The sequence below is a fragment of the Anomaloglossus baeobatrachus genome, chromosome 4 (assembly GCF_048569485.1).
Source record: "Anomaloglossus baeobatrachus isolate aAnoBae1 chromosome 4, aAnoBae1.hap1, whole genome shotgun sequence".
In the NCBI taxonomy this organism is placed as follows: Eukaryota; Metazoa; Chordata; class Amphibia; order Anura; family Aromobatidae; genus Anomaloglossus; species Anomaloglossus baeobatrachus.
This window is the reverse complement of record NC_134356.1, coordinates 245,394,063-245,418,769: the sequence shown is the minus strand read 5'-3', so window position 1 is coordinate 245,418,769 and position 24,707 is coordinate 245,394,063. Positions and strand designations below refer to the sequence as shown.

At 46.4% G+C, this 24,707-nt stretch overlaps 2 protein-coding genes across 3 annotated transcripts in view; one reads left to right on the top strand and one right to left on the bottom strand.

Moving 5' to 3' along the window:
* The window catches only part of METTL25 (methyltransferase like 25), a 222,507-nt gene extending 198,376 nt beyond the window's left edge, over nucleotides 1-24,131 (bottom strand). Inside the window, exons 1-2 of one of the 2 annotated variants that reach the window (XM_075344775.1) lie at nucleotides 23,884-24,131; nucleotides 17,120-17,334 (exon numbers count right to left, since the gene is read on the bottom strand). In XM_075344775.1, coding sequence (XP_075200890.1) covers nucleotides 17,120-17,334; nucleotides 23,884-23,885 — 217 coding nt within the window. In that variant the 5' untranslated portion in view covers nucleotides 23,886-24,131. The remainder of the gene's footprint in view (nucleotides 1-17,119; nucleotides 17,335-23,883) is intronic. The other variant, XM_075344774.1, reaches the window with a different exon arrangement.
* The window catches only part of CCDC59 (coiled-coil domain containing 59), a 33,373-nt gene continuing 32,711 nt past the window's right edge, over nucleotides 24,046-24,707 (top strand). The window contains exon 1 of the mRNA XM_075344776.1: nucleotides 24,046-24,464. Within this exon, the coding sequence (XP_075200891.1) occupies nucleotides 24,236-24,464 (229 nt within the window). The 5' untranslated portion in view covers nucleotides 24,046-24,235. The remainder of the gene's footprint in view (nucleotides 24,465-24,707) is intronic.

Here is a 24,707-nt window from a genome sequence, read left to right as displayed (position 1 = left end):
CCTCTTCTTTTTTTCTTTTATTCTATGACATAAGGATTAAGCTGTCAATTTATACATGTTCTAGTGTGGGGTTTTTTGCACGTTTGAGTCTAAATTTTAATAATATGTTGTAATAAAATTTTGTATTGGGAAATGTCGTGATTTTTTTTAGAGTATATTCCCATATGTATATTTTTCCTAAATGCATAAGGGGTAGTGGTTACAGCCTCTGCTCACTATGTACTGAGCAGTAAATGAAGCCACGCCCCTAAAACTGAAAGCCTGAAGCTGTTGGGAGGACTACTGTTAATTTCCTCTCAGCAGCGAGGATTTCAGTGTGGCAGCCGCACAGCATCAGAACACTGTTAACCTGCAAATTAACTCCACATCTACAGGTTAATACCGCTTTTCTTTTACATGCCAGCTTCCCTTTAAATGTATTTTATTGGGATTGTATGTGATACATCAGCACAAAAGTAGCAAGTATTTGTGAAGTGTAAAGGAAATGATACATGGTGTTCTAAAATGTTTTAAAAATATATATCTGAAAATTGTGACGTGCATTTGTATTCAGCCCCTTGTAGTCTGATACCTCTAAATAAAATCCTGAATGACCAATTGCCTAAAGAAGTTACCTAATTAGTAAATGGAGACCATCCGTGTAATTTATTCTCAGTAGAAGGCTGGAGTTACACTTGAGTGTGATTCGTGCGAGGATTGCATCGCACTGCCTGGACCAGTCGTCGCTTTCCTGACAGGAGTGGGTAAGCTGCATAGAAATACATGAAGCTGACATGCTCCTGTCAGGAGAGCCAGCAGCCGACCCAGGCAGTGCAATACAATCCTCACGCGTGTCACACGCAAGTGTGACTCAAGCTTAACTACAGCTGTTCTGTGAAGGTCTCAGAGGTTTGTTTCACAACATTAATAATCAAACAGCATTATGAAAACCAAAGAACATGCCAGAGAGGTCAGGGATAAAGTTGTAGAGGATTAAAGCACGGTTAGAAGAAAAATGAGAGATGGGTGGCACTCGCCATTCCATAAAAAAAAAAAAAAAACTTATTTCATCTGTGTAAAATCATGGATGCAGGATGTTGTAGGCAGCGTTATGGATGAAGGCCAGTTCACGCAACAAGGTGCTTCAATGGGTCACATTGAGACATCTTGTTGCACGAAACATCCATCGCCCAGAGCGCTGCCCACATATCCTCCTGCATCCATAATTTTATTCAGATGCAATAAGTTTTTAATGGAACGATGAGTGCCATCTATTTCCCTTTTCTCTGCATGGCATTTACGTCATTCAAGGTTAAGCACCGCATGGTTCCTGTGGCCAGACATTTCTAGGCATATGGCATCTAGTAATGTTGGGACTTTGGTGCTGGATTGCTTATTCCATTTTTAATTTTGTAAAGCAGGGTTAGGCTATAAAAAAAGAAAAAATAACCCAAGCTCTGAACCATCATCTAAAAATGGAAGGAGAATGAAACAACTGCAATCCTTCAAACCATTTAGTGTGTTTGGTTTTTCTGATGCTGTTTTATTTCTAATGTTCTCAAGCAATCTTCTGAAGCCTTCACAGAACAGCTGTAGTTATACTGAGAAAAAATGAAACACAGAAGGAATCAATTTACAATTAGGTGACTTCTTGAGGCAATTGGTCACTCATGATTTTATTTAGGGGTGACTGCAGGAACTGAATACAAATGGAAGTCACAATTTTCTGATTTATATTTTTAAAACATTTAGAAAACAGGGTATAACTAGCTTTACACTTCACATTTACTTGCTACCTAGTGTTGGTATATCACATAAAATCCCAATAAAATATTGTCGGTATAAAGTGGAACAAATGTAAAAGTACACAGGGTATGAATAATTTTTCAAGGTACTGTATATAAAGCACATAATACAATGGTTTACAGTAATAAGCAAAAGTGTAACAATGTTTTTAACTTTTGACTTTCAGGATCCGTATCTCACCATGCACTACAGCTTTGAGCGTGAGACTACCTTCATTTTTTAGACAATCATCTTGGCTATCTTATACATAAATTTAACTTGCAACTATTTAGCATATAATTAGTTACGCAGATTCTTGTCATGTCACTGCATTGTTACGGTTTTGCTCCTAAAAACCTAAAGTTTAATTTTTACGATTTTGTTAGTATTTTGTAAATCCACCTTTGGCCTTCAACACTGCCTGGATCCTTCTGGGCACGCTCTCGATCATATTTAAGCATGTTTTGACCGAAATCTGATCCCAGGTCTCTTCTACACGTTCCCACTGTTGGTGCATACTGGTCTACTCACTTCAGTATATATACAGCTAATTTCTTCAACTCTACCGAGAAGTATTCAATTGGGTTGTGGTTTGGAAACTGTAGGAGTCAATCTAGCACCTATACTTTATTGTCACTGAACCATTCTTCACTAATACCATCATATGCTTCGTTATTGTCATGTTGGAACACTATGTCGTCCATTTCATACCCATAGTACTCAAGTGTACGAAGTAACTCGTCTTGAAGGATACTCACATATAGCTCAGCATTGAGACCACCATCGATCCTGGTCAAGTATCAAACGCCTTTGGCTGTGAAGCAACCCCATATCATCAGGCTTCCTCCACCAAACTTCACAGTTGCTTCACTTTCTTGATCTGTTTTTCCTGATTCTTCCAGATCCATTTTCACCCATCAGAGCACAGTCTATTGACTTTCATCTCATCACTCCAAATCACCAGTTTCCAATCTTCTACTCTCCACTTTTTTTTTTTTTTTTTTTTTCCCAATTTAAGATTTTATTAATTTTCCAGGAAATACAAAGTTAGAACATGCATCCATACTATTGTAAATGAAACAGATCAGAAGTTAATGCGAGACCAAGCCTTCGCAGGCTTCGCAAAATTCTATGGATAGTAGAAATGTTACATAGATAATCACTTAAAACCTTAAGAAACAATAAATCAAGGAGAAGATATTAAAACAAGAGAAAGTCACAGAATCTAGAGAAAGAGGGGTAATGCAGAGAAGGGAGAGGATAGAAAGAGAGTGAGGCGACCGGGTCTGATACGTTGTCTGTTGAGCTAAAAATTTGTCAAGAATGTGGTGTGAGCTGTCTGGAAGAGAAAAGGCCAGAGTGCCCCCCATCCGGAGGTTAAATTAGTTCAAAAAGTGTTTTACAAGACAAGAAAGATTCCCATTGGAACCACTTGGAGGCCGTTTCCACCGTCTGCCCTCGGGATTGGGCCATCACCATTTCCATGCGGTGAATCACATTTACCTCTGTTATCCACTCATCTACCGTCGGAGGGTTGGAATCTTTCCAGCGCCGAGGGATCACGGTCTTGGCGGCCTGAAGAAGGTGGCCTAGGATCGATTTCTTAAAAACCCTTTCTGATACGTCACAGATATACAGTAAAACTGCCTCCGGGCGACTGGGGACTACAATCCCTGTGGCCCCCCGTATGGCTGCCAGTAGCTTGCTCCAAAAGACAGACAGGCTCGGGCAGTGCCACCAGATGTGGGACATGGTGCCTCCCGAGGCTCCACATCGCCAGCAAGAGTCAGGTATTTCGGGGCACTACGCGTGTAAAGACGCCGGTACCCTATACCACCTGGAAAGTATTTTATAGCTAGTTTCTTGCATCTTAGTGGCAATCACGGACCTGTGGGTCAGGCGGTAACAACGTTCCCATTGGCTCCCGGTAATCGTTTGGTTGAGCTCTAACTCCCAAGCTTTACAGAAGCGAGGAGGCGACGCCTCTACTGTACTTGTTATAAGCTTGTACACCCTTGATATAGCATGGCGCGTATCAGAGGAAGCAGTGCATAAATTTTCAAAAGGGCTTTGGGGTAAGGGGTGAGTCATGATAGTGTCTTGGGAAGCCAAGAAGTGCTTGAGTTGGGCATATTCAAAATGGAAACGTAAAACGTAATAGTTTAAAATTACAACTCTCTACTATCTCCTGAAGTGGGATAATGGACCCCCTTGGGATCATTCGATTTAGCCTCAAGGGGTTCAATTTCGTGCTTCCTAGAAAATTGTTGGATGATGCACCCGGCAGAAACTCCGGGTTGTCCGTCAGTGGCATAAGGGGCCCTTCTAGGTTGGATCATGAGCTTACGTGACGACCCAGAGTGCACCGTTTTCAGAGTCTGCTTGGTGCTATAAGACATCTCAATCTTATGTTTGGTGAGGAGCGGCCAGGTCCATGGCAGGGTCGGTATTGATAAGGGGCATATTTCCTGTGCCAAGCTAACCCACAGTTTAGAACTAGAATTATGTAGAAGGTCCAAGACCCTGGCATGAGCGGCCGCCTACAATCGGGCAGCCCCGTTCCTCCTGCACCCTTGGTCCTAGTCAAGACGCCACTTCCTATACGAGGACTTCTTCCAGACCAGACAAATCTACCGAACATGCACTGCATCTTGGCCCAATAGGTTGCCGGAACATAGACCGGGGCCATCTGTATCAAATATAGCAATCTCGGGAGGGCCATCATCCTGAGTGCACTGATCCTACCAAACCATGAAAAAGTGCCCCTATGCCACCGAGTCAGATCTCCCTCGAGCCGTGACAGAAAACTCTGGTAGTTTAATTGAAAGAGTCTGGACAGGTCAGATGGGATCTTGATGCCTAAGTATCCAATGCTACCATGGGGTGGCCATCTAAAGGGGAAGTTTGGTTTTATAACATTTACAGTTGATTGGGGCAAGGAGATATTTAGGGCCTCTGATTTATCAAAATTAATTTTAAAATTGGACCACTTACTAAACCGGTTTAGTTCCATCATTAAGGACGGGAGGGATGTGGTGGGGTTACCTAAATATACAAGAAGATAGTCGGCGAAGGCATTTATGCTCCCGATTGGCGATCCTAATTCCCCGTATGTCTGGGTTAGCCCGGATGGCTGACAACAAGTGTTCCATGACTAATACATATAGTAACGGTGACAAGGGGCAGCCCTGCCGGGTCCCGTTTCGGATGGAGAAGGGTCTCGACAGAGTGCCATTAATCTTAAGGAGAGCAGTCGGGGAGTGATATAGAGCCATAATTTTAGACGAGAAAACTGGCCCCAGGCCTATTTGGTCTAGTGTCTGTGATAGCGACTGCCATGAGACTCTGTCGAAAGCCTTCTCGGCATCCAAAGACAGTAACATCATGGGCAGCTTTTTATTGTGTGCGTATTGGATTAAGTCCAGGGTTTTTATGGTATTGTCCCTTGCCTCTCTACCTGGGACAAATCCGACTTGATCAACGTGGATCAGGTCGGGGAGCAAGGGGCTAAGTCTATTTGCCAAAAGCTTGGCGTAAATTTTTAAATCTACGTTCAGGAGGGATATTGGTCTAAAACTGCTACACGTCATAGGATCTTTTCCGGCCTTTTGAATTAGTGAAATATGGGCCATGGCGGAGTGGGGCGGAAAGGGGACTGAGTCCGAGATTGAATTGAAGGAAAGGAGCATTAGAGGCGCTAATTGTTCCGAGAAGGATTTCTAAAATTTGGCGGGGAACCCGTCAGGGCCAGGGCTTTTATTGCCCGGAGTATCGCGAATCACTGCCAATAAGTCCTCCAATAAAAATGGACTTTCCAGGTTGTCAATTATAGAACTGTCGGGACATCTAAAAGGTGAGGGCATTGAGAGATTTCCATCACTCGATCTATGGGGGCTCGGCAGGTAGATTATACAACTTGGAATAATAGTCATGAAAGGTATTTGAGATGTCTGGGGTGGCGTAAAGTAATTTGTCGCGTGAGTTTTTGATGCAGGGAATGAGGGTGTGAGCTCTGTCCTCCCTCAACGCGTTTGCCAACAGCCTGCCGGGCTTATCCCCAAACTCATAAAACTTCCCCTTTCCTACCTGTATCAGACACTGATATGAGGAATCAAGCAGTTTCTTAACCTCGAACCTAGCCTGCAGGAGTGCCTGTAAGTTCGTGGCCGATAAGGCTCGCTTGTGGATGAGCTCCAGTTCAGAAACCCTATGGAGAGCTTTTACTATGTCTTGGGCCTTCTCTTTCTTGATTCGGGACCCGTGCTTGATAAAAATGCCACGTAGGACACATTTCAGTGCTTCCCACTTATAAGTGGGGTCTGTGTCATCTACTGAGTGGTCCTCCATGAATCTTGAAATGGAGGTCTGGATATCTGAAATGCAAAGCTCATCCAGCAGCAATGACTCGTTCAGACGCCACGACCCTCTAGGAGCCGTAAGAGAGGGGATCTCAATCGTGCAATATACCGACGCATGGTCTGACCATATGTTATCCATTCTCGTGTGTTGGATCCAAGGGAGCGCGCTATGTTGCACTAGTATGTAATCAAGACGGCTATATGAATCCTGAGTGTGGGAATAGAAACTGTAGTCTCTGTCCGATGGGTGTTGAATTCTCCAGGTGTCGAACAGTTGCATGCGTAGTAAAGCTTTTTTAATTAGTTTGATGGTGGTTTATGCAATACTGGATTTCCCTTTGGAGTTGTCTAAAGTAGGGTCCAGGGTGATATTAAGGTCCCCACATAAAATCACGGTACCCTGTATCAGGGGGGTCGCGGTATCGATCAGGCGGGAAATTAAACTATCCTGTTTTTGATTTGGGCCGTACGCATTAATTATTGTGAAGATGTGGGTCCCCACCCTCAGTGAGAGAATAATGTATCTGCCAAGACTATCTGTCGTGCACTTTATGATTTGATGTGGGAGGGATTTATGGATGGCTATTGCCACACCTTTAGAGCGGGAGTCAGGGTTGTCCGAGGATACCCATGTCCGGTAATATTATTTTTAAGAATAGGGGCATACCCTCGTTTGAAGTGTGTCTCCTGTAGACATGCTATTCTCACCTTCTGTTTATGAAGATGATACAATATCTGTGTCCTTTTCTCCGGAACATTGAGGCCCCTGGCATTGAAATAAGCGATGGTTAAGTCCGCCATCTATAACAGAATAGATCATTAGAGATATTTAAGAAAGAGAATCGGACACGTTCAGCCTGGCCGCTGAGGGTATGGAGACGGGGAGAAATGAGGAAAGTAAGAAGTAGTGGGAAAAAAAGGAAGAGAGAGAAAAAAACAAGGAGAACAACAGGCAAAAAAAGCCTAGCATAGTTAACTAAATCCGAACAAACGTTCCTAGGGAACATATCCGCCTCATCTAGGCAGGACAGAGGATCCCAACCTATTTGGGGAAAAAGGAAGTCAGACATATCTGAGCAGAGCTCTATATATACTAAGAAAGAAAAACATTATGGATAACCATAGACACCGGTAAAGGTAATAAATGCTTATGTAATACGGGCTATGAATAGACTGGAGGATAACATGTGGAAGCCACGTGAGCCTCATTACTGTAAGAGGTATAAGTCATACAGGCGTATTCAGCCTTTGGTTTCCTCAGCATCAGCTAACGCGGCGGCCCGCCCTGCGACCCCGTTCTCCTCTTGGAGGCAACCCCCTGCTGGACTCAGGAGGTGGAGGTGGTCTGGAGAAGGTAGGCCGTCCCCTGGGCACCCACGGCTGGAGTAGTGTAGTCGGCCAGGCTGCAATAGACATTGCAGGCAGATTCAGACTCTCGATAAAGGCCGGGAGGTCCTCTGGGGAACGCAGGACCATCCATCGGGAGTCCTTCTGTACCGATAGGGAAAACGGAAATCCGCACCGGAATGGCAGACCTCTCTCTTTTAAGACATCGAGGAGGGGTTTAAGAGTCGCACGTTGGGCCAGGGTGTGCCATGAGAGATCAGGCATTATGCGAAAGGTAGAGCCATTATATGACAAGTTCTGTTTTCTCCTGGCTGCCTGTAGAATGGCCTCTTTTACAGCGAAAAAGTGTACTCTGCATACGATATCTCTTGGGCGGGAGTCATCTGTATCCGGAGGGCGTAGAGCCCTATGGACTCAATCAAGTTCAAGGGGAGCTCCAGGTGGTCTCTTTAGCAAGTTGTTAAAGATGGAACGGAGAGCAGCAGGGATATCAGGGGCGGCAATAGATTCCGGAAGACCTCTAATCCGCAGATTGTTTCGTCTGTTTCTGTTCTCTAGGTCATCCACATGTTGCTGGAGGGCAAATAGTTGCTTAGATTGGTTTTCTGCAGTTTCTTGGATAGATCGGATAGACACCTGAGAATCAGATTGCTGATCTGTCAGGATATCTACCCTGTGAGTAAGTGAAGAGAGATCTTGTCGCAGCTGGATAAATTCTTGTTTACATTCCGCCACCACTTGATTAGCCAGTGCTGCAATGTCATTTTTGGTGGGGATTGCTTGTAACAGAGACTGTAAGTCTGCCAGAGATGCTGGGCGATCGTCGCCCATCGAGGCGGCCGCGTGAAACATATTTGGGTATGCGTAAAAAGAGTCCTGAAGGGCCGGTCCATATGTCAGCGTCTGCGTGTTCTGGGGTTTTTTAATGCCGTCCCATACTTGTGGTACAGATGCGAGACGTATTGGGGGTGACTCCAGTATTCTGGGTCCCCCATTCACAGGGATTAATGGGCCCCCATCCAGGTCCCTGACTCTGGCTGTCGGGCTCTCAGCCCAGGAGGACCCAGTGGACCAGGGATCTGGTGAGTGTGCTTCTCTCTGAGGTGTCCCCCAGGGCTCATTGGCAGCCATCTGAGATGTAGGTGGCCCTCCTCCATTGCTTGCTCCCCCTGAGGATCGTGTAGCTCTTGGTGGGTGACTGGGGGTGTTGTTCCCCCCACTAGAGTGCATCCCGCTCCCCAGGTCCACCTGTGGGCCCTGTACCTGGTTCTCATAGTACAGCCAGCCCACAGGGTTTGCTGCTGCTCCCTCCTCACCTCTGGTCCCTGTGCTTGCTCGTGAGGACAGGAGCGGTGGTGTCAGAGCTGCAGCTTATCCATGTATCGTCTGCTTCTTCAGTGCTCGGGCTCGCAGCGGTGAGTCATCTCCTGGGCCCGAGCACATGTGCGTCCCGCTCCCGCACGCTGCACTCCCAGCCTCACAGTGTACGGCTGCAGGCAGGTCGCCGGAGCTGCCCGGTCGCATCAGAGGCACAGCGGAGGGTGATGCAGGTAGGACCGCAGCCGTGGGAGACCCGTCCTCCAGCCCTGGACTGCCTGCTAGCGTCCCAGGATCGCGGACGCCATCTTGGAATGGCGCCGCTGGTGGTAACGCCGTCCCAGTTGCGGGGGGTTCTCCCGCTCCTGCCGCCGCCGTTAGTCCCTTGGAGGGTCCTCCTGGACCGCGGGGGATCTCCGTCTCCTCACCCCTTCTCTGGGTCCCCTGGATTTCTGCCCTCACTGGTGCCGTGGCAGGGCTCCTTTCAGGCCCTGTAGGCCGCAGCTCTCTCTGTGGCAGTGAGCCGGTCTCAGGCTCCCGGGAGCGTGTTAGATAAGCCCCGATGGTACCCTGGGGTGCAGGAGGCTGCCCTGAGGTGCTGGGCTTACTGGGCTTGTTCTTTTTTACTGAGAATTTGCCCATTGTGGCTAATAAACCGGTTCTATGGGGGATTACTTAGAGGAGCTCTAGCAAGTAGCGTCCTCACTCAGCCATGTCCGGCTCCGCCCCCTACTCTCCACTTTTTAAACTTGTTTGCAAACTTGAGCCAATGCTTCTTATGACGATATTGAAATGGAGGTTTCGTCACCTATTTTCGGACCACCATTCCAGAATTATGTAACGTGCATCTCAAGATGCTTACATGGACATCTGTGATCTCCCTATTAGGAAGATTGTGAGCCACCTCCACTGCAGTGTTTGACGTGCAAAAACTGATACACATTGTGATGAGCCGACTTGTTTTCTCCGATATTTTGCCTGGACGTCTTCATGGCTGCTTTTCAATTCGAACCAGCAACCTTTTGCTTGGCAATCAACCTAATAACACACTGAGCTATTAGGGAATGGGAGAACAAGTGGTAATTTGTAGTATACAGGAAGAAAAAGATTTTTCCACCACCAGGAGCAAAACACTAACAATGCAGTGACATGACAAGAATCGGCATTACTAATCATATGCTAAATAGTTGCAAGTCAAATTTATGCATGAGACAGCCAAGATGATTGTCTATAAAATGAAGGAAGTCTCACATTCAAAGATGTAGTGGATGGTGAGATATGGAAAACATTGCTACCATTTTTGCACGTCAATGTAGTATAATGATCTTATACATTGTATCTGTAGCGCTGGCATCCCTGCATGGTCCTGCCTATCCACTCCAGCAGGGACACCAACTCACTCACCACTGCGGTCGGACCGTGCGCTCCCTTCTTCCCCACGTGCTCTCCTCCTGCTACCTAATCCCCCAAGAGCGCCCTTATGGCATGCATGCACACTCTCCCTCTTAAAGGACCAACACACTAACACTTGGAAGTGTCTCTCAGCCTGTGGCTGAGAGTTACTAGGTACTTAATGCATCCTCCACTAGGGGAGGTGCATTAGAAACATTGTCAGTTAGTTAGGTTCTTGCTTGCTAGTTAGTTGTTAAGTACCGTGTCGCCAATGTCCATTACCTGCACCTTTGCCCACTATCCCATTCATGCCTGCACCTGCCATCCTGTGTGCATCAGCCTTTCTGGCTGCATCTGTCTGCACTAAAGGCTCAACCCGGCCGTCCGTGCTAGAGGGAAAGCTCAACTGGATCCACACCGCATTCTGCAAGAAGACAGCTGAGCCCGGGACAGCCACTGAATGATGTGGACACACACCCTGTGCCTTATCCTTTGTGCCTTGGTAAATGGGGGCTCACAGAGGGCTATGTACCAAAGAGAAAGAATGGGAAGCTAGTTATCACTTTTGGGTTCAATACCTCAGACCCCGTAGTTAGTTATACATTTGATGTGTGTAACATAGGCCTCTGCCGTATAGTGGAATGGCGGTGTGGAGAAATGTACAGACTCACCCAAAAGTGTATATGTGTCACTACCACCAACGCTAGCTATGTGTGTAATTGTGAGTCTTGGAACATGGTGGAAAGGCACACTGGGGAAGACTCTGCCTACGAAGTTCTACCCCAAGAGAAGACAGACAGCAAGGGTAGGAGTCTCCTTACTAGAAGTACTCTGTTACAGCCGGAACACGTGTCCAAACACTGCACAGTAGGATTCCGTCTTACCTGTAAGTCTGGCAATTGTTTACTATTATACTTGACGATAGAGAACCCCTCTGCTGTGGACGCTGGCCTATATATGATGGGCATAAACATCTCAGGAAATACTGACTGCTTAGGACACTTATCTTAAGGATCTCAGGGACTAACCTATTTTAGATAAAATGAGGACCCCGCAACCCTGTACTACCAACAACCTATTCCTAGTGCCCCCAGCCTATGAGGATAAACTATCTGGGATACTATTGGTTAGAATGGGTGAAATACTCTGCAGTCGCCTTGAACAAGAGTAAGGGGTGCTTCACACACAGCGAGCTCGCTGCCGAGATCGCTGCTGAGTCACGCTTTTTGTGACGCAGCAGTGACCTCATTAGCGATCTCGCTGTGTGTGACACTGAGCAGCGATCTGGCCCCTGCTGCGAGATCGCTGCTCGTTACACACAGCCCTGGTTCGTTTTCTTCAAAGGCGCTCTCCCGCTGTGACACACAGATCGCTGTGTGTGACAGCGAGAGAGCGACAAATGAAGCGAGCAGGGAGCAGGAGCCGGCGTCTGACAGCTGAGGTAAGCTTGTAACCAAGATAAACATCGGGTAACCAAGGTGGTTACCCGATATTTACCTTAGTTACCAGCCTCTGCAGCTCTCACGCTGCCTGTGCTGCCGGCTCCGGCTCTCTGCACATGTAGCTGCTGTACACATCGGGTTAATTAACCCGATGTGTACTGTAGCTAGGAGAGCAAGGAGCCAGCGCTCAGTGTGCGCGGCTCCCTGCTCCCTGCACACACAGCTAAGCGGTGTGCGCTGGTAACTAATGTAAACATCGGGTAACCATACCCGATGTTTACCTTAGTTACCAGTCTCCGCAGCTTCCAGACGGCGGCTCCGTGCAAGCGCAGCGTCGCTTGCACGTCGCTGCTGGCTGGGGGCTGTTCACTGGTCGCTGGTGAGATCTGCCTGTTTGACAGCTCACCAGCGACCATGTAGCGATGCAGCAGCGATCCTGACCAGGTCAGATCGGTGGTCGGATCGCTGCTGCATCGCTAAGTGTGAAGGTACCCTAACTGTATAGTTTGTGCCCTATCTAGACCCCCTCTAGGATGATGCCTTTCCCTATAAGAAACAAAACAAACCTCATTGCTTTCTCTTGTCTAATTCAATTATTTTCTGATACTGAAGGACAAAATACTTCAAAGTTTAATCTGCTCCGGCAGTTGTATCCACCCATAAACCCTAAACACGTAAAAACTAATGGAGTTAGCCTCTATCCCAGGAAATGTACGTGTTTCCAAAATTTAACAGGTACCATCGACCTAAAGTACTTAAACTCCTCATACTGCAGTCCCACTATCACAACTAACTTGGTACGAGACCATGCTCTCCTGAATCAGACAGGAGATAGGGCTGACTTGTGGTGGATGTGTGGAAATGGTGAGCTTTATCCAGAACTACCAGAAGGGTAGAAGGGTACATGTGCTATGATTAAATTCCTGGTGCAATTCCAGACTGTGGCTTCAAATGTAGGCAAACGCCACAAATGCACAATGAAAAATTAGAGACACAAGCGTAATACCATCATCTCTACTTCTTTCGATCCTTATGTGTACATCAACTCAATTGGAGTTCCAAGAGAGGTATCAAACGAGTTCAAAAGACAGAGACCAGATAACAATGTGTACTGGATAAAGTATATAGACTATAACCAACAGAGATTTGTTAATTTTGGGTAGGGACATTCCAAGGGATAGCTGAATAGTTGGGTGCCACCTTGACCATGGTCTTTCAGAATAGACTCGCCCTTGACATGATCCTGGCAGAGAAGGGAGTGGTCTGTAAGATGGTTGGGGCAAAATGCTGTAACTTTATGCCCAACAACACTGCCCCGGATGGTATCATAAGTAAAGCCCTGAGAGGAATTGATGCCTTGTCCCATGAATTAGCTGAAAATGTAGGTATTAGCAGTTCCATGAGTAAGTGGTTACAATACACGTTGGGTAAACGGGGATCACTTCTTAGTAACATAGCGTATACTCTGGTGATAGTCTTGGGGCTATTGCAGTACTTGGTTGTTGCCTTGTACCCAGTGTTCGGGACATGGTTTCAAAAGCTATAGACAGGGCCACAGAGACAAGGCCTGTTGCTGGACTGCACACTGTGATAGTGAAAGATAGCGAGTACTATGGCCAACTGTTGGATTCTAACTCGGACCAGCACATAAATGTGCACATGCATGAATGTGGTATCCATAGAGTTTCCTTTCTTGTTGTGGATTGTGGGTGTATGCATGTCCATTTGACAGTGTGATGGGCAGGCCTATATGGAGAATCCGGTGAAGTAGTGTAGGAAAGCAGGTTTCTTCTATTAGAGGAGGAGAAAGTCTCTGGGGAAGTCTGAAGAAATGCAGTTTGGCCAGAACGTCCACCCACTGCCACACAAGTGAGGGGACTTGTGATAGTAGGATCTATCTAGACTCCATTTTGAGTGAGTGTACATATATTTCTACTAGGAAACTAAGAGAAGCTCAGGAATGTGAAACTTAAGACATGGATGTCACATCCAGTCTTAGACTATGTTCACACAGTGCATCTTAAGATGCAATGTTTTTGGCCCCCCGCCCAAAAAAACGCACAAAAAATGCACCCATGGCAAAAACGCATGAAAAACCGCATGCGTTTGATGCATTTTTACCGCATCTTTCCCAACGCGTTTTCTAAGTCAAATCTAAGGGCTCAAAAACGCTGGAAAAATGCAAAAAGAATTGACATGCTGCATCTTCAAAAACGCAGCCAAAAAAAGATGCCCAGTGTGGCCAGCAATATAGAAATCTCAGACTTTGTTAGGGGAAGAAAATGCATGCATTTTGGTGCATCTTTGTGACCTCAAAAATGCACCAAAAACAAACTAAAAGATGCAGCGTGTGAACATAGCCTTAAGGTTGTGTATAAAAGATACTAACATTTAGCCAATAGGAGATATATATATATATATATATATATATATATATATATATATATATATATATATAATGTATATATATATATATAATCTATGTTACAGGCAATGTATGAAAACCCGGCATTCTATAGAATACCTAGACAATGTATACAATCCCTGTCGTTTTCAGGCAAGGTATGAAATATCTCCGTTGTTCTATACTTTTCCTAGGCATTACATAAAATGTCTAGGTATTATAAAGAATGACAAGAACTGCTCAGGCAAAGTTTGATATAATGCCCTCATTGGAAAAGTTAGCCATTACATAAAAATTGTCTAGGTGCCCACATTGGAAAAGTTAGATGTTACATAAAATGTCTAGGTATTATAAAGAATGACAAGAACTGCTCAGGCAAAGTCTGATATAATGCCCAGATTGGAAAAGTCTTTAGTAACAAATAGTAACAAAACTAATGAAAGACGTAACAAACAGTCAAAAACACTAATGAAAGAAGAAATCCTAAATGAACAACAGGATATCTTTACTGAGAAAAACACAAAGAAACAGAAATGTAATTCCTGACTTTTAGTCTTTAGTAACAAACAGTCAAAAATATGAAAGAAGAAATGCAAAATGAACAACAGGATATCTTTGCTGGGAAACAAAAAAAAAAAAGAATCAGAAGTATAATTCCTGACTATTTGTTGCAGCACAGGAGGCTAGAATGCCATTTTGAATTGCACTTCATTTTTTTTTATGCCAAGGCATTTGTTAGTTTGGCACTTAGTCTTGAACATACACCTCAAAAATCCTTGGTCACTTCTTATGGCCTGAGCAGTAGCAGCAGATTGAAGAGGTATTTTGTGGTCAGGAACATCTTGAACCTTGAGCAAGCCCTTTTGACAAACACTGACTTGTGATCTTGCATAAAGTTGGTTCAAAATACTGCCTGCTCTGTCCACCTACTTTTGGATGGACCACCCCTGTAGTATTCTACACTCCGCCTGTTTGTCATTTAGGTATTCTATAGAATGACTAGGAAATGTTTGAACATCTGATGTATTTCATACAGTACAGACCAAATGTTTGAACACACCTTCTCATTCAAATTTTCTTTATATTCATGACTCTGAAAATTGTAGATTCACATTGAAGGCATCAAAACTATGAATTATCACATGTGGAATGAAATACTTAACAAAAAAGTGTGAAACAACTGAAAATATGTCTTATATTCTAGGTTCTTTAAAGTAGACACCTCTTGCTTTGATTACTGCTTTGCCCACTCTTGGCATTCTCTTGATGAGCTTCAAGAGGTAGTCACCGGAAATGGTTTTCACTTCACAGGTGTACCCTGTCAGGTTTAATAAGTGGGATTTCTTGCCTTATAAATGGGATTGGGACCATCAGTTGTGTTGTGCAGACGTCTGGTGGATACACAGCTGATAGTCCTACTGAATAGACTGTTAGAATTTGTATTATGGCAAGAAAAAAGCAGCTAAGTAAAGAAAAACGAGTGGCCATAATTACTTTAATAAATGAAGGTCAGTCAGTCCGAAAAATTGGGAAAATTTTGAAATTTTAAAGTGTCCCCAAGTGCATTGGCAAAAACCATCAAACGCTACAAAGAAACTGGCTCACATGAGGACCGCCCCAAGAAAGGAAGACCAAGAGTCACCTCTGCTGCAGAGGATAAGTTTATCCGAGTCACCAGCCTCAGAAGTCGCAGGTTTACAGCAACTCAGATTAGAAACCAGGTCAATGCCACACAGAGTTCTAGCAGCAGACACATCTCTAGAACAACTGTTAAGAGGAGACTTTGTGCAGCAGGCCTTCATTGTAAAATAGCTGCTAGGAAACCACTGCTAAGGACAGGCAACAAGCAGAAGAGACTTGTTTGGGCTAAAGAACACAAGGAATGGACATTAGACCAGTGGAAATCTGTGCTTTGGTCTGATGAGTCCAAATGTCAGATCTTTGGATTCAACCATGCAGAAAAGGTGAACAGATGGACTCTACATACCTGGTTCCCACCGTAAAGCATGGAGGAGGAGGTGTGATAGTGTGGGGGTGCTTTGCTGGTGACATTGTTGGAGAGTTATTCAAAATTAAAGGCATACAGAACCAGCATGGCTACCATAGCATCTTGCAGCGGCATGCTATTCCATCCGGTTTGCGTTTAGTTGAACCATCATTTATTTTTCAACAGGACAATGATCCCAAACACACCTCCAGGCTGTGTAAGGGCTATTTGACTAAGAAGGAGAGTGATGAGGTGCTACTCCAGATGACATGGCCTCCACAGTCACCAGACCTGAAACCAATCGAGATGGTTTGGGGTGAGCTGGACCGCAAAGTGAAGGCAAAAGGGTCAACAAGTGCTAAGCATCAACTGATGGTCCCAATCCCATTTATAAGGCAAGAAATCCCACTTATTAAACCTGACAGGGTACACCTGTGAAGTGAAAACCATTTCCGGTGACTACCTCTTGAAGCTCATCAAGAGAATGCCAAAAGTGTGCAAAGCAGTAATCAAAAGGAGAACCTAGAATATAAGACATATTTTCAGTTGTTTCACACTTTTTTGTTAAGTATTTCATTCCACATGTGTTAATTCATAGTTTTGATGCCTTCAATGTGAATCTACAATTTACAGAGTCATAAATATAAAGAAAACTCTTTGAATGAGAAGGTGTATCCAAGCTTTTGGCCTGTACTGACGACCCATTTCTGGCACTGTATACATTGCCTAGGTATTCTATAGAATGCCTGTTTTTACACATTGCCGGTAACATATATATATATATATATTTTTATATATATATATATATATATATATATATATATATATATAAGATGAGCCAATTAGGGTGCTATAAAAGCCCCTTTTCTAAGACACAGATGGAGCTGCTTTGATACACGACTGTCTCAGCATGGCTTCCTCCGTACAAACGAAGTCTCTGTGATTTAATCTGGAGCAGACACATCCCAAGCTAAGTGGAGACGACACAGGAAAATGACAGCCGCAATCTGATTAGTTTTCTTGGGCTCTTACTCCTTACCCCTCACAGAATGCACAAAAAGAAATCCATAGAAAAAAAAAGCTAAAAGAACCTTTTGAGTTTACGCACCTCTAAATTGATAATGAGATTTTTGCTGTTGACTAAACATGGAGAGGACAGATTCAGGGGAGACCCCCACATGGTTCTTCCAAATGTCTTCTGTATAAAACTCGACAGTGTGAGCCCCTGAAATCTGAGCCGTCATCTCTAAAAATTGCAGCAAGCTTTCCATGGACTCTTGCACCTTGTCAGTAGTCGGAGCCGTCCATCGAGCAAACATTTCCCTATAACGAAGGAAATCCAAGATGTAAGAATGATGAAATACAATCTGCAGGTTATTTGGAGGCAAAGTTGAATCAAAAGAACACAGCAACATTAGAAATGGTTTCTTTTTAATAAAACATATTTTCTATGAATAGTCATATTAGAAGCACCAGTGCTTTTTTTGTGGTGGTACGCGCCGGTATGGCGTACCGGAAAATCTGAAGAGCGCCTCTGGCTCTGTCCACATGGCTAATTTGTAAACTATACAAATTAGCCCTGTGGAGCGGAGGCACAAGCAAGAGGCTTCTCTAGGGGGCGCTATCGGGCTGCCTGATGTGGCGGTGTGGAAGTCTGCCGGGGTGGGATCCGCTATTCTCTGAGCACAGTTGTCATGCTGACAGCCGCACTCATAGAAAGTGCAGCGCGCGGCTCCCACTGCTCAATTGTCCTTATATCTGTCAGACGTGAGGACAATTGAAGCGGTGATCCCTGGCGCTGACTTCCGGGTCAGCGCGACGGCTGTCATGTCATCAGGTCAGCTGATCAGACTGCTGACCCGGAAGCCAGCACCGCAGTGCAGAGGCGGCAGAGAAACGCTGATAAGTGCTCCAGTGTGTAGCTGAAGAAGACACAGAGCAGGAACATTATGGGTTAAGAGGGGAGTATTTATGAAATAGTATGGGGGAGAGAGGGTGGGGGAGGGAACTATCTGTGGACACACTTTGGGGGGACAAAGGGTGGGGAGGGGCAATATGTATATACACAGTGTGGGTGGGGGAGGGAACTATCTGTGGACAGAGTATGGTGGGAAGAGGGGATGGGGAAGGGGAAGTATCTTTGGGCACAGTATGGGGAGAGAGAAGATGAGGTTTCATGCATGGGGAGAGAGAGGATGGGGTTTCATGCATGGGGAGAGAGAGGATGAGGGGTGATGTATGGGGAGAGAGAGGATGAGGTTTCATGCATGGGGAGAGAGAGGATGAGGTTTCATGCATGGAGAGAGAGGATGAGGTTTCATGCGTGCGGAAAGAGAGGATGAGGTTTCATGCATGGGGAAAGAGAGGATGAGGTTTGATGCGTGGGGAAAGAGGATGAGGTTTCATGCATGGGGAGAGAGAGGATGAGGTTTCATGCATGGAGAGAGAGAGGATGAGGTTTCATGCATGGAGAGAGAGAGGATGAGGTTTCATGCATGGGGAAAGAGAGGATGAGGTTTCATGCATGGGGAAAGAGAGGATGAGGTTTCATGCGTGGGGAAAGAGGATGAGGTTTCATGCATGGGGAGAGAGAGGATGAGGTTTCATGCATGGAGAGAGAGAGGATGAGGTTTCATGCATGGAGAGAGAGAGGATGAGGTTTCATGCATGGGGAGGGAGAGGATGAGGTTTCATGCATGGGGAGAGAGAGGATGAGGTTTCACGCATGGGGAGAGAGAGGATGAGGTTTCACGCATGGGGAGAGAGAGGACGAGGTTTCACGCATGGGGAGAGAGAGGACGAGGTTTCACGCATGGGGACAGAGGATGAGGGGGTGATGCATGGAGACAGAGAGGATGAGGGGTGATGCATGGGGACAGAGAGGATGAGGGGTGATGCATGGGGACAGAGGATGAGGGGTGATGCATGGGGACAGAGGATGAGGGGTGATGCATGGGGACAGAGGATGAGGGGTAATGCATGGGGACAGAGAGGATGAGGGGTGATGCATGGGGACAGAGAGGATGAAGGGTGATGCATGGGGACAGAGAGGATGAAGGGTGATGCATGGGGACAGAGAGGATGAAGGGTGATGCATGGGGACAGAGAGGATGAAGGGTGATGCATGGGGACAGAGAGGATGAAGGGTGATGCATGGAGACAGAGAGGATGAAGGGTGATGCATGGGGACAGAGAGGAGACCCCGCCGAACCCCCCCCCCTCTATGCTCAATGTTGGCCGGCGGCGCACCCGACATCACCCCCCTGCTCCTCACCTCAGAGATGCGTACCAGCAAATATTTTTTTACAAAAAAAGCACTGAGAAGCACCAATTGCCTTCCCGATTTCTGTACAGAGCGCTCCATATAGCAGCAATGACACAACTGTCACTGATCTCAATGGACATAAGCATTTGGTATTTTTTTACCTCAGTATTTGTAAGGCCATGTGCACATATTGAGTATTTGGTAACTTTTTTACCTCAGTATTTGTAAATCAAAACCAGGAGTGGGTAATAAATACAGAAGTGGTGCACGTGTTTCTATTATACTGTTCCTCTGATTGTTCTCCTCCTGGTTTTAGGCTTACAATTACTAACGGTAAAAACACCAAATACCCAATGTTTGCACCTTGTGTAGGTGTATCCCAAACTCCTTTTTATATTTAAATAGATGGTACTCACTGACCCCAGATCCATCGCTGCTCCTGTATCTGCATGTAGCGCCAGGATTCCTGCACTGTTCTGCCTCTCCCCAGCAGGGACACCGACTCACTCACTGCTGCGGCCTGACTGCGCCATGCCTCCATGTGTCTCTACTGCCTCATGTTCCTGGGGCCTCTGCATGCTGCACAGATCCACCGGGAGTGTATCTAGGGCATGTGTGAGCATATGTTCACTCTTTTAAAGATTCAACGCACCTACTTCTGGAAATAGCTCTCATCCTATGGCAGAGAGGCACTTGGTACTTAAGGCATCCTTCCATTAGGGGAGTTGCCTGAGCAACATGGTCAGTTAGTCAGTTTATGGCCGTCTAGCTAGCTGTCAGGTCCTGTCTGTTACCTTCACCCGCGCCCACTACCTGTGCATTCCCATATCTGTCAGTATCTGCTATGCCCTCTGTACCTCTCTTGTCGTTGTCTTCTCTCGATGGAGTACTCTTGTCCGAACCCGTGCGCTTCGTTTCTGAACCAGTGGAACTACGAGTGGGAACTTTGCTTTCAGAGAAGATCTCTATCTTGATGCTTCCAAACCTGTCTTATTAGCTTCTTCTGGGTCTGCCTAGGCTCCATACTCACAAGCTGGTTCTCGACTGAAAACCTTGAGAGGTGCTCGGTTGGGGGCAGAATCGCCACAAAAGGTACCTGGTCAGTGCTCTTCCGTCCAGGTCTTCTAAGGTAGCACCTAGCCATCCGGTTCTGCTTCCTGTCTGTTGTCCTGCTGCAATTAAAAGTGTATTCCCATCACTAAGATCCTATCCCAATATATAGTAGGTGTGAATATAAGAATTTTAGCAAATACCTCCAATTAGAAATGTAGTATATTTCTGATTAGCTGTGTCGCTTACCTCATGTACAGGGCACTACAGTAACTTGGCCATGCATATAGGGACAGTTAACTGCTAATGGTTGTAACCATGGATATCTAAGCTACTGCAATGCCCTGCACATGAGATAAAAGACATAGCTAATCAAGAGAACTACATTACATTTCTAATGGGAGATAATTGCTAAAATTCTCATTATTATATCTACTACATATTGGGATAGGATCTCGGAGATAGAAATACCCCTTTAACTTCAACGAAAGGCGAGAGGAATCTCAACTTGTCCCTGAATCCTCTGAAATGACTGCTCTGGAAACGGGTTCCATCTGCATTCAGGGACCGGGAAAAAACCTCTAAAGCAACAACCATCAGGCCTACCCCTCCCACCAGCAATTTCATCATCCATCAACTCCGAAGATGTCCTTCTGGAGAAGAAATTTCCCTCAGGCCTGGTGAAGAGGGGGCGTAAGGGGTGGGGCTACTGTAATGACGGCGTCCCTGCACTGATCTGCCTCTCCCCAGCACGGACGACGACTTAGCGTATGTGCCCACGTTGCGTTGTGTCCCTGCAGAAATTTCTGCAGCGATTTGACAGTACATGTGCGCGTCAAATCGCTGCAGAAACACTGCGTAATGAATGCAGTGAAAAAGCCGATTTCATGCGCTCTGGATGCAGCCCCCACCATAGACAGAGTGTGGGCTGCATCCAAAGCGCACGGTATAAGTGACATTTTGCTTTTTAGAACGCAGTGTTTTGGCAGCATGCAAATCGCTGCGTTCTAAAATGCAACGTGCGCATGGATTATGCACAATCTTCATAGATTATGTTGGGGACGCAGGACACATGCAGTTATGCTGCAGTACAATACACATCGTAACTGCACGCAAATACACAACGTGGGCACAGAGCCGTACTGCTCCCTGCCTCCCTTCCAAGTGTGTCTCTCCTGCTCCCTGGACTTGGGCACACTCGCTTTCTTTAAGGGCCAGCGCACCTACTTTCAGAGAGGCACTAGGTACTTATGGCATCCTCCCACTAGGGGTGGTGCCTGAGCAACACAATCAGTTAGATAACATTTGTCTAGCCAGCCGTTATCAGCTCCCATCTGTCCACTGTCCGTTACCTTCACCCGTACCCACTACACTGCGTTTTGGCTGCAGCAGTGACATGATGTCTATAGTGTGAATCACTGAGCACTGCAGCTCTACTCCTCTAAACAGGAATGATGGTGAGCTCAGTTATTGGCTGCAGCAGTGACATGACGTCTATACTGCCAATCACTGAGCACTGCAGTTCTACTGCTGTAGACAGGATGACCGTAAGCTCTGCTATTGGCTGCAGCAGTGACATGACGTCTATACTGAAAATCACTGAGCGCCACAGCTTTGCTGCTGTAGACCGGATGACTGCCAGCTCAGTTATTAGCTGCAACCGTGACATGACGTCTATACTGAAAACCACTGAGCGCCGCAGCTCTGCTGCTGTAGACAGGATGACTGTAAGCTCTGCTATTGGCTGCAGCAGTGGCATGACGTCTATACTGCCAATCACTGAGCGCCGCATCTCTGCTGCTGTAGACAGGATGATTGTGAGCTTAGTTATTGGCTGCAGTGGTGACATGACATCTATACTGATAATCACTCAGCGCCGCAGCTTTGCTGCTGTAGACAGGATGACTGTAAAGGCCACTTTACACACAGCGACAACGCTAGCGATGTCACTGCCGATCACACCCGTCCCCGTCGTTTGTGCATCACGGGCAAATCGCTGCCCGTGGCGCACAACATCGCTTACACCCGTCACACGGACTTACCTGCCTAGCGATGTCGCTGCGGCCGGCGAACCACCTCCTTTCTAAGGGGGCGGTTCGTTCGGCGTCACTAAGCGGCCGCCCAATAAACGCGGAGGGGCGGAGATGAGCGAGCGTAACATCCCGCCCACCTCCCTCCTTCCTCATGGCGGGCGGCCACAGGTACGGTGATGTTCCTCGTTCCTGTGGTGTCACACATAGTGATGTGTGCTGCCGCAGGAACGACGAACGACCTGCGTCCTGCAACAGCAACGATAATTGGGAAAGGAACAACACGTCAACAATGAACGATTAGGTAAGTAATTTTGATCCTTAACGGTCGTTCATGCGTTTCACATGCAACGACATCGCTAACTAGGCCAGATGTGCGTCACTAAGTCCGTAACCCCAACGACATCTCGTTAGCGATGTTGTTGCGTGTAAAGCCTTTAGTTCAGTTATTGGCTGCAGCAGTGCTATGACGTCTACACTACCAATCACTGAGCGATGCAGCTCTGCTGCTGTAGACAGTATGACTGTGAGCTTCGTTATTGGCTGCAGCAGTGGCATGGCGTCTGTAGTGCTAATCACTGAGCGCCGCAGCTTTACTGCGTAGGCAGGATGACTGTGCGCTCAGTTATTGGCTGCAGCAGTGCCATGACATCTATACTGAAAATCACTGTGCGCCGCAGCTCTGCTGCTGTAGACAGGATAAATGTGAGCTCAGTTATTGGCTGCAGTGGTTCCATGACATCTATACTGAAAATCACTGAGTGCCGCAGCTGCTGTAGATAGGATGACTGCCAGCTTAGTTATTGGCTGCAGCAGTGGCATGGCGTCTGTAGTGCCAATCACTGAGCAATGTGATGTTACAGTAATAGTCACTGAGCTCGACGGCTTGTGTCATCCATAACCGTAGACTGGTTGAACTTTTTGATTGGCTGCAGTGGTAATGTGAGCTGTCAACTTGACATCAGGGCTGCAGCCAAAACAATGAAACCCAAGCAGCATTGGAGAGTCAGGGGAGCAGAAGCACCTGCTCTGATTATGCATTGAAAAGCATTGGGGTCCACTTCTATCAGAAGAGAGCCCCTTTCTGTGCTGCCATACTGTGTACACAACTATCCCCCCTAGCACTGCTTCCAGAGGACGATACGCCCTAGATACAGAGCGCACTATGCCAGTATGCTGGGTTTGTATGGATCTCAAAACACAAAGGTAAAGGGATTTCTCTCTGGACAGTTACAGTCACTAAACATGGCCTCAGAATAAAAGCACTACTACTGATTTATTAGCCTCTGCAGACTCCAATCCGGCTCTCACATGTCATTGCACCCAGCTTTCCCCGACTCCAGAAAGGCAAAATGATGTTCTCCATTCAGGAGCTTATAGGAGAGCTAGGACCCTTATGTGGGAGCCTGGTAATGGCAGGGGAGAGATGGAGGGTGATCATAGGGCAAAAGATCAGAACAAATGGCTGATAACAGAGAACAACACACTGCACAAGATAGCATTCTGCCGTGGGCACGGAGTACTCACATGCCTTGTCTGTGCAGCCAGTGCCCAGCTCACTACACACACACTACACACAGCGCTCACATGTTGCATTGGTCCGAGATCCAGATGAGTGACGTCATGTACACACGTGACTCAGATCACGTGTTTGGCAGACCATACCCCCACCTAATAACAGACGTTATTGGGATTCGTGTGTAGGAGCTGTGCGGGACTACAGGGACAAGTAAAGTATGCGACAGCGGACTGCTACACTGCGGCTCTCCGGTGCAAGTGCATTCTGGGAGTTGTAGTTTTCAGTAGGGGGGCGTCCCCCTAGTGACGTCAATTGCAGTGGACGCGTCGCATACAATACGCGTACGTAGTGAGGAGTAATATGGCGAGTCTGCCGTCTGTATCTTCACAGCACAGGAAGAGAGCTAGAAACTTTAATAGTGAAGGCGGGTTACAGGCTAAACATGGACGTGACGCCTCCGTGGATAAGAGACAAGGCAGCAGGAGTCGCGGGAAGAGACCGGTGTCGGACGGGAAAGGCAACGGCAAAGTGAGGCGGAAATGGAGACCGAACCCCGAGCAGAAGGTGTTTCAGGGCAGCGCTAATGAGGGTGAGAGGGCCCACGTGGACACGCGCTGATCATAGTGCGCATGCTCTGTTTCTTGGTTATCATAGCAACCAGTCAATCAGCATGAAATTGCTGTGCACATAATACAGGGCCACATGTAGCCTGTGTATCCCCCCCACTACTTGTAATATTGACATGGCGGATCCAGTCCTGATAACCCATGGAATGCTCTATGGAACTAACTCATGGAATGTTTATCTAGAATAACATACTCCATCTGCCAGT